This window comes from Sinocyclocheilus grahami, unplaced genomic scaffold, assembly GCF_001515645.1.
Source record: "Sinocyclocheilus grahami isolate Dianchi unplaced genomic scaffold, SAMN03320097.WGS_v1.1 scaffold245.1, whole genome shotgun sequence".
Lineage (NCBI taxonomy): Eukaryota > Metazoa > Chordata > Actinopteri > Cypriniformes > Cyprinidae > Sinocyclocheilus > Sinocyclocheilus grahami.
Genome location: NW_015505424.1, coordinates 978,556 through 989,032, shown reverse-complemented (window position 1 = coordinate 989,032; position 10,477 = coordinate 978,556). Strand labels below are relative to the sequence as shown.

Sequence of the window (10,477 nt, the reverse complement as noted above, 5' to 3'; positions counted from 1 at the left end):
TCCTGAACCACATACCACTTTTACATCACATACATCAACTTCTGAGCCAAGTACCAATTTCCCATCACATACAACGACTCACAGTCAAACTACAAGTTTCAAGTCACATACGACAACTCATAACAGAATTACAAGTTTCACATCACATACAACAAATCACAATACAAATACAAGTTTCAAGCCACATATGGCAATTTCCAAGCCAACTACCAGTTTCACGTCACATATGGCAACTTCTGAACAAGCTACAAGTTTCACATCACATACAACTCCTGAGCAAACTACTAATTTCACTTCACATACGACAACTGACAATCCAACTACAAGTTTCACATCACATTTGATAATGCCCAAGCCAACTACAAGACTAACATCACATACAACAACTGACAATCCAACTACCACTTTTACATCACGTACGACAAATCTTGAGCTAACTAAAAGTTCCATATCACACACAACAAATCACAATCCAACTACAAGTTCCACAGCACATACGTCAACTTTCGAGCCAACTACAAGTTTCACATCACATACGACAACTGAGCCTACTACAAGTTTTACATCACATATGATAACTCACAATCAAACTACAAGTTTCACATCACATTTGATAACTCCCAAGCCAACTACAATTTTAACATCATATATGACAACTTCCAGGCCCACTATCAGTTTCCCATCACATAAAAAAACCCATAATCCAACTACAAGTTTCACATCACATACGACAACTCACGAGCCAACTATAAGTTTCACACAATCAACTTTCGAGCCAACTACAAGTTTCACATCACATACGACAACTCATAACAGAATTCCAAGTTTCAAATCACATACAACAAATCACAATACAAATACAAGTTTCACGCTACATACGGCAATTTCCAAGCCAACTACCAGTTCCACGTCACATATGACAACTTCTGAGCCAGCTACAAGTTTCACATCACATACGACAACTCACGAGCCAACTATAAGTTTCACATCACATACAACTCCTGAGCCAACTACAAGTTTCACATCACATACCACAACTCACAATCTATCTGCTAGTTTCACATCATATATGACAATTCCTGAGTCAACTACAAGTCTTACATCACATACGGCGACTAAAAATCCAACTATAAGTTTCACATCAGAAACAACAACAACTGAGCCAACAAGAAGTTTATCATCATATACATCAACTCCTGAGCCAACTACAAGTTTTACTTCACATACGACAACTGAGATCTCAACTACCAGTTTCACATCATATACAACAACTCCTGAGCCAACTAGAAGTTTCACATCACATACAACATCTCACAATCCAGCAACAAGTTTCACATCACATATGACATCTCACAATTCATCTACCAGTTTCACATTACAAAAGACAATTTTCGACCCAGCTACAAGTTTCACATCACATACAACAACTCCCGAGCCAACAACAACTTTCACATCAACTCCTGGGCCAACAAGTTTCACTTCACATACTACAACTCCAGAGGCAACAAAAAGTTTTATATCACTTAAGACAACTCACAATCGAACTACCAGTTTGATGACATCTCATGTATATACTGATCCCTCAAAGGCATCGTAAGTGTGCAGTTACCAGTGGATATAAAGTCTAAAATCCATTACAGAATATCATGTGATTCAATCCATTTTACAGAAAAGCCTTGGATAATCTGGAATCTAAGATGGAAGAGATGGAAAAAAGCAATAAAAGTAATGCAGCGATTGTCATGGGGGATGTTATTGGTCTTCTTCATGTACAAGCCAAGAACACAGAAACCAAAGACATCAACATATGCTACTCTTCAAATCATACCATGGTAAACTTGATAAAACCTGATAAACCTGAGATGCATTAAAACAGGGTATGATTCCTCAGTTATCATGGCAATTCTTATTTTCACAGGTTGTTGAGAGTCAAAGTGTCCAAAATACAAACTGTTCCTGGTCTATAAAGATTTCCAAGGAGGCTTTTGATAAATCACGTCTTGAAAACAATGGAAGTGCATTTGTTGGAGTTCTACGGTTCAAAAACATAGGAAACAAGGTACTGTATGCTTCTATGTAGGGCTGAGCAATATAGCCAAAAATATTTCACAATAACTGTTTTTTTTTCATATCAGTCGATATTAATAATTATCACAATAAATGTCAAAATATGCATGAGTAAACATAAGTAAAATTAACATAAGTAAAACCTTTTAGGCTTTTTGTCCTTAAAAAAGTTGCAAGTTCTTGCAAGCAAGAAAGTTAAGCTAAATTAATTTGTATGTACTTTAGTATAACTAAATGTATTTGTGGCACACAATAAATTGGCATACTTAAAGTCTGTTAAATTGGAACAACAAATTTTGTACTAAATGCATTTTAGTTGTGCAAAAGCAGTGCTGAAGTTCAACTAAAGTTGTATTAAATATACTTGTTTGTGCTTAAGTGGAACTATTCCAAGTATAATTAAGTACATTTACATTTAGACATTTTGCAGACACTTTTATCCAAAGCGACTTACAAATAAAGGAATACATAAATCTTAAAGAGGCTAACAGTCACAGGAAGTGCTCGCAAAACCATGTTTCAGGCATTGTTTAAATCAGTACGAGCTTGAAAGGGAAGGAATAAATAAAGAGAAAGACAAAGTTTATTTATTTTTTTAATTTAGGATGACGTCAATTGGTGTCGAAAGAGGTGAGTTTTCAGCTGTCGCTTGAAAAATGTCAAGGATTCAACATTCTGGATATGGGTCGGAAGATCATTCCACCAACCAGGAATGGTGAACAAGAATGTTTTGGAAAGTTATTTTTAGCCTCTCTGTGATCGTACCACAAGGCGTCGCTCACTAGCGGATCTCAGATTTCTGGAGGGGATGTAGACTCGTAATAGTGAGTGGAAGTAGGCGGGTACTGAGCCTGTGGCTGTTCTATATGCAAGCATCAGTGTCTTGAACTTGATGCAAGCCGCAACCGGTAGCCAGTGCAAGGAGATAAGGAGAGGTGTAACATGGGCTCTTTTGGGCTCGTTGAAAACCAGTCATGCTACTGTATTCTGAATCATTTGAAGAGGTTTGATTGTGCTTGATGGAAGTCCAGCCAGAAGAGCATTGCAGTAGTCCAGCCTAGAGATGACAAGGGCCTGGACAAGAAGTTGTGCAGCATGCTCCGTTAGAAAGGGCCTGATCTTTCTTATGTTGTGTAGTGCAAACCAGTGTTAATTTCGTCAACGAAAGACGAGGACGAAAAATATTCATTAACGAACATTTTTTCTGTGACTAAGACGAGACGTTGATGAGCTAAAACTAATATCTGATGATAAAAACTATGACGAAATTTATGTCGCGTCTTCGTTAACAAGACGAGACGGGACTATAATGTTATTTGAGGACTACCGGACATTCAAAATACATCCTATATGTTAGGTCTTGTCCTTCAAAATGTGCATCCCTGTCATTGGATTGCAATCGGATAAGTGGCGTTTGCATGTCTAGTCTCAGTATGGCAGCCGCAGTGGATGGATAGACTAGCAAAACGCAAACTAGAGATCTGAAACAATGGCCTCAGCGCCCGAAGGGGTAGGGATAAGGTGACCAGACATCCCGTTTTTCCCCGGAGTCACAATTCGTTGTCAATTAACTTAAAGTTAGTGAAGGCGGGCTAGGCTTAATCGCGCTGATAGAAGTCTCTCTTGCGCACGCTCCACTTCTTCAGTTCTCATATACAGCGCACGATCAGTTCTCAGGGCTCAAATACACACGCAGCCATGTAAATATCTATCGTGTAGAGTATCTCACATAAATAGAGTCGTTTATGGATTAAGTGAAACAGGTGGGTGAAAACTGAACGTGTGTCAGTATTACATGCATGCCTTCCGTCTTAATGGGACAGCATTCCTAATTGAGTACCTATTCTTGTCATTAATGTTAACCAACAAAAGATGTTAAATAAATGTACAAATGTTAAGTAAATCTACTGTATCTGAAAAATGAGTTTAATTTGTATCTCTTTTGTATTTGTCTTATTGTGCTTCTTTTTCAAAATGAATAAATTATATATATTATCTATATTATTATGAACAACTATAATTTTTATAAGTTGCTCCCTTTTCACTACTGTTAAAGGGATAGTTCACCCAAAAATTTTATCATTTAATTATCATCATTTATTCAAGTTTTTTCAAATTCAATCCTTGATTCAAATTTCTCATAAGCTTAATTGATTTGGTCTAAAGAGAGAAGAATTCATGACTATTTTTGTTTGAAAACTACATATAAAATAGCTACCAAAATAAATATTGGTAACTGCAGTTTGACTAAAATAATGACTAAAAGTTGAAAAAAATGCAATGACTTTTTGTCAACTAAAACTAGACTAAAACTATGAAAGACTCAAATGACTAAAATATGACAGACTATTAAGCATTTTCGTCTCAAGATAAAGACTAAGACTAAATCAAAAATGCCTGTCAAAATTAATACTGGCGCAAACCTGCAAGATCGAGCAGTCTTTGCAATGTGGTCTTTGAAGGTCAGTTGGTCATCAAAGATTACACCAAGATTTCTGACTGAAGTTGATGGGGTAACTGTAGAAGAACCTAGCTGGATGGTGAAATCTTGCTGTAGAGTTGGAGTGGCAGGGAAGACAAGAAGCTCAGTCTTTGCCAGGTTGATCTGTAGGTGATGTTCTTTCATCCATGCCGAGATGTCCGCCAGGCAGCCTGAGATCCGTGCAGCTACCGTTGGATCATCTGGTTGAAATGAGAGATAGAGCTGTGTGTCATCAGCATAGCAATGGTAGGAGAAGCCATGTGCCTGTATGATGGCACCCAGTGATGTAGTGTATATGGAGAAGAGGAGGGGTCCAAGAACTGATCCCTGAGGAACCCCAGTGACCAGTTGATGTGCTTTGGATACCTCCCCTCCCCAAGCCACCCTGAAAGACCTACCAGTGAGATAGGATTCAAACCAGCGAAGTGGAGTCCCTGTGACACCCAGTGATGAGGGCAGACAGGAGGATCTGATGATTGACAGTGTCAAAAGCAGCAGATAGATCCAGCAGAATTAGAACTGATGATTTGGAATCAGCTTTTGCAATCTGCAAGGCTTCCGTGACTGACAGTAGCACAGTCTCAGTTGAATGGCCACTCCTGAAACCTGACTGGTTAGGATCCAGTTTGTTGTTCTGTGAAAGAAACAATGATATCTGGTTGAAAACAACTCTTTTGAGGGTTTTCGCTATGAATGGAAGGAGAGAGACAGGTCTGTAGCTATCTGTAAGTGAAGTGTTTAATGTAGGTTTTTTGAGCAGTGGGGTTATCCGAGCCTGCTTGAATGCAGTGGGGAAGGTGCCTGTGAGGAGAGATGTGTTGATGATGTGCGTGAGTGCTGGTAAAAGTGTAGGAGAGATTGCTTGGAGGAGGTGTGAGGGGATTGGGTCTAGAGGGCATGTTGTAGGATGGCTGGAGAGGAGAAGTTTTGATACTTCCGCCTCAGCGAGGGGACAGAAGGAGAAGACGGGAGTTTTAGCAGTGGATGTGGATGGTTTGAGGTCCTGTGTGTGTGGAGCTGAGAATTGACTACTGATTGTTCTAGTTTTGTCTGTGAAGAATGTGGCGAAATCATCAGCTGTTATAGAAGTGGTAGAAGGTGGTGGAGGGGGACAGAGGAGAGAATTGAATGTTTTGAACGTGTGTCTGGAGCGCTGTTGATCTTGTTGTGGATCTTAAGTACATTTTAAATATCCACTATTGTATTTAAATTTTGAAATGCAGAATTCACTAAGCATAATCTTCAAATGTATTTTGGTGACATTACAATTGCAATTCAATTACACTGTAAGAGTGCTGAAAATACATTAATATTATACTTATAACAAACTGAGGTCATACTATCCTGTACTTTTAGTGACTTTAAAACACATTGCAATGGCATTCTAAGTAAACTTGAAGCGTGGTAATGGCACTATTAGTGTGTGATTTATAATCAATGTTGGAAACAGTTGTGCTGCTTCATATTTTTTGGGGCCTGTGATATTTTCCTCAGGATTCTTTGATAAATAAAAAGTTAAAAAAGAACACAATATACACTACTATTATAAAGTTTGGAGTCAGTAATTTTTTTTTTTTAAAGAAATTACTACTTTTATTCAGCAAGGATCTGTTAAATGGGAAAAAAGTGATATTTAAAGACTTCAAAGAAAAAAAGTATCACAGTTTCCAAAATATATTAAGCATATTATACTGATTTCTGAAGATCATGTGACACTGAAGACTGGAGTAATGATGCTGAAAATTCAGCGCTGCATCACAGAAATAAATTATATTTTAAAGTCTATTAAAATAGGAATCCAATATTAGAAATTGCAATAATATTTCACAATATTACTGTTGTTTCTGTATTTTTGATCAAATTAATACAGCCTTGATGAGCAGAAGAGACTCCAGTAAAAACATTAAAAATTGTATTGATCTCAAACTTTTGAAGGGCAGTGTATATTCGTATTTCTGCCACAATACAATGGTGCAGTTCGCATTACTATAGTAAATCCGCGTAAAAGCATTCTAAGGGGCCATTCACACAAAACACATTTTTCCATTCCAATGCACTACTTCTCCATTGTTTTTATGGAAATGCACTAGATGGACATGTATGACTGCTGGACTCATATCTCGTGTCTTTTGCAGTGTCCCGCATATTGAGTGTCACATGTCAAGTTAAAGGAATTTCAACTTTTACACGCAGCTCCTCTCATCAACGTCAGTTCCAAAACAGTGGACCAATCAGAAGACCCCGGAGGCGGGGCAAGCGTTGCAAGCTTTTGTTTACAGTTGTTTACTATTTTATTTGATGACAAGCACTGATAGTGGCTGTGCCCAGATACCCTGAATTATACAACTCTTCTTAAAGCGATTATCACAGTCTGATTCTTAAATAAGAGCCTTGAGAGAAATATCTCTCACTGAATATTTGCATAACGTCTCAAAAGTGCATCTCATGATCCTTGCATTCTGTGCTGCGTTTTTAAATGAAAAAAAAAAAACATTCCTGAGCACTGCGTCTAGCGTTTTTAGCATTCTGTGTGAACGCCCCCTAAATGGGAATGTTTATGGCACAGTATTTCTCGTGTTTTGTTTGTCTCCGTTTTGTTCTGCTTCTGGTGCATAAACATTACATTGAACATTTATCAAACGTGTTGTTGATTTATCCAGGGCAAAATACATTGTGGTAATTAGTGTTATTGTTTTATCACCCAACCCTACTTCTATGATTTTTAACTTTTAAGTCTTGTACAGAAAGACTCTTGAAAGTTTCTAGTTTTGGACAAACGTTTCTGATCAATTATATTCACGCATACTTATATATGATTTATGATTGCTCTCTTGGTTTCTGATTTAGAATGAAAACGATATTCACACTGTTTTGAACAATGAAGTTTATGGAATAACTATGAGGGCAAAAATCTCCAACCTTACCGACAACATTGACATGTCCTTTACACATAACGATAAGGTAATGAAGGTTTTGTTGCAGAACTTATTTTGTTATAATCACCGGACAATGTGAAAGCAAAATGAAAATAAACGTGTTCTTTCAGAACGGTAATGTGTCCTGTGTTTCTTGGGATGGCAAAGGTAAATGCATTTATGACTCTACCGATTTCAATCAACAAACCCAGTTCATTCAGGGTTGTTTATTTATGATCAATTTCATTCATTGCTCTCTTTTCTTTGAAGGAAGACTCAATTGGACGACGTTCGGCTGTAAGACAGAAATCAACAACAACTCCATAAAGTGCTCCTGCTCACATCTGACGTTCTTTGCCGTGTTGATGGTGAGAAGCTTCTCAGAGAAGAAGAACTAACGCTTTCATAATTCATGTTTCAGTTAATGATTCCACTAAATCAATACCATTCTTTTAGTCCCTGCTACATGCCAGTAAACTAGTAAAAGATGAAAAATTATAAGCATTTAAAATTTGCTAACAAGATCTGATTCTTGCTAACAAACAACAAATTCAGCTGATCTGTTTCGTTCTGTTTTCTCTGATCTTTCAGTTTTTGCCAGATGCAAATGTCACAGCACCACATCTGGAATCATTGACTTTAATCTCTTCAATCGGCTGCGGCATCTCCATGTTTTTTATGGCCGTCACTTTATTCATGCATTTCCTGCTACGGTAGAGTATCTTAAAGTATATTATATAGTTAGTGCTGTTTAGTAATCAGTAATCACTAATACTACACTAAGAAACAATTTTAACTTGCTAGTAAATTTCACATATGATTTCAAAGCAAACATTAAATTAAACTCGAAATCAAACCTCTAAAGTATTAAAGTTCAGGTTACTTTTTGTGTTTCTTCAATTAAATCAGTTTATGTGTTTTCAGTGTGTCCCGCTCCGATAGTCGTAGCTATTGCTTCTATAGGAGGATATGAAGCAGTGACCCTAAACACTACGTCTGGAAAAATTGCACGAATGTAAGTTGGTTTGATGTCACAAATTCAAACATTTATTGATGTTAAATGATTGCCTTAATATTTTCAAATTACAGGTGCTGGACTACAAATCCTTACATTCACTACATAGTGAACATCGGCTACTACGCTTTAGTTTTCGTCTTCACGACAGGAGTCTTCATCATGATCGTCACTAAGGTCGTTCAGGCCAGAAACATAAAAGCAGTTGACGGCAAGAGAAAGACGTTCAGAAAGCAGCTGATGATGGTGTTGAGTTTGTTCCTGCTCTTCGGTCTGACGTGGTCTGTGGCGTTCTTCAGTTATGGACCGATGCTCATTCCCTCATATTACATATTCACTGTGCTGAACTCATTACAGGGTGAGAAACAATCACATGCATCGATACATTTGGCTTAGTAGAACACTTCTATTTTTCCTATATATATATTTTAGCTAATTATTTGATTTAATTAATGAATTCAGTTTTTATATTATTTTATTATTTAAATTATTTATTATTAGTGTTTTTAAAATTGAATTATTCTATTTTATTGATCATTTCACCATTTAATTATATTTGTTCACAGTTCAAAAATTATGCAAATGTCTAATCATATCTGAAATATATTTGAATTAGTTGAAATAAGCTTCTCTCATTCTTTTTTCAGGGTTTTTCCTCTTCCTGTATTACTACCACATTCACAATGACGTTGAGGGTAATTTCTCAGATGATCCAGAAAGCACCGACTCCACTGTTTAATCAAGCATTAATGCTGTAGAAAACATTTCTAACTAGCATAATTAAGACAGAAGACTTCCTTTGTCTCAGACTTTCTTACACTGATTTCTTAAACTGATCTGTACAGTTATTGTTTGAGGGGAAACTGTGTATTCTCACCTAAATCAAGCTCAGAGACACAAGTCACTTAACCAGAAGGAATTGTTAAAAATGATGCATGCACATAAAATTATGACCTTAAAAAAGGGAATGAAACATATGACTGAAAAATCATTACTGAAACTATAATTGTAGAAGGACTGAATATTAAATGACCTGATGTTCCATTTATTGAGCATTACAATCATCATTCTGTCCACTAAGTGTGATTATGTGCGTGCAAGAGCAACTCAAACAACACTGACCCTCTTTTACTAAACAAATTCACATCTTCAGAATGAAAGTAATGTCCACACGCCTTTGCATTCATATATTTGCATGGTCATTTGATAAAGCAGCTTAATCAAATCCACACACATGGATATTGTACATATTGGGTATATAAAAACACAAAAACACTGTCAGAATCAGCTTATGTTTCCTGCATTATTTACAGTTTTTTTTTATTGCTATCAAGCGTTTACCAATACTTAAAGTACTTTTTCTAAACTCTTAACACAGCCAAATAGTAATTTTCTGGCCAAAACCACATTTTGTTAAATAAATACAAACTCCACGTTTCAAAATGCTTAATACCTTTTTCTACATTTACTAACTCTATCAAAACACAGCAAACCTGATTCAAAATCGAGTCATTCGGTCAAAACATTGGCACAGGTTTTCTTTCCAATCGGAACATATAGTCGATCATAGTGCATAGACCGTCAAAATCATAACAATTAATGGCATTACAAAAACTGCATTATACTTGTCATATCTGTATAGAACATACAATATGAGATCCATTTAAAAAAATTAAAAAAATAATAATTCAGTCAGCTGAACTCTAAATTTTTTTTGTGTGTGTAAATGTGTAACATTTCATTTTAGATCGTATGTGCACAGCATAGTGAAGGAGTCATCAGTAGTTTATGGAATGTAAAAGAAATTAAAAAATAATAATTCAGTCAGCTGAACTCAAAATTTTTTTTGTGTGTGTAAATGTGTAACATTTCATTTTAGATCGTATGTGCACAGCATAGTGAAGGAGTCATCAGTAGTTTATGGAATGTAAAAGAAAAGTGACAGAATTGCTGCGGTAAAGGCTTTTTTGGCAAAATGAAATTTCTGTGTGTGAAAAA

General features: G+C 36.4%; 1 protein-coding gene across 1 annotated transcript; it reads left to right on the top strand.

Annotated features, from left to right (window-relative positions):
* The first annotated feature begins 1,555 nt into the window (after positions 1-1,555).
* LOC107598141 (G-protein coupled receptor 56-like) lies at positions 1,556-9,456 on the top strand. Its single transcript, XM_016289413.1, has 10 exons — positions 1,556-1,593; positions 1,670-1,832; positions 1,919-2,059; positions 7,397-7,510; positions 7,596-7,632; positions 7,735-7,832; positions 8,056-8,177; positions 8,330-8,479; positions 8,554-8,837; positions 9,127-9,456. The coding sequence occupies exons 1-10, from the start codon at positions 1,556-1,558 to the stop codon at positions 9,216-9,218; spliced, it is 1,239 nt and encodes a 412-aa protein (XP_016144899.1). The 3' UTR covers positions 9,219-9,456.
* The last annotated feature ends 1,021 nt before the right edge of the window (positions 9,457-10,477 follow it).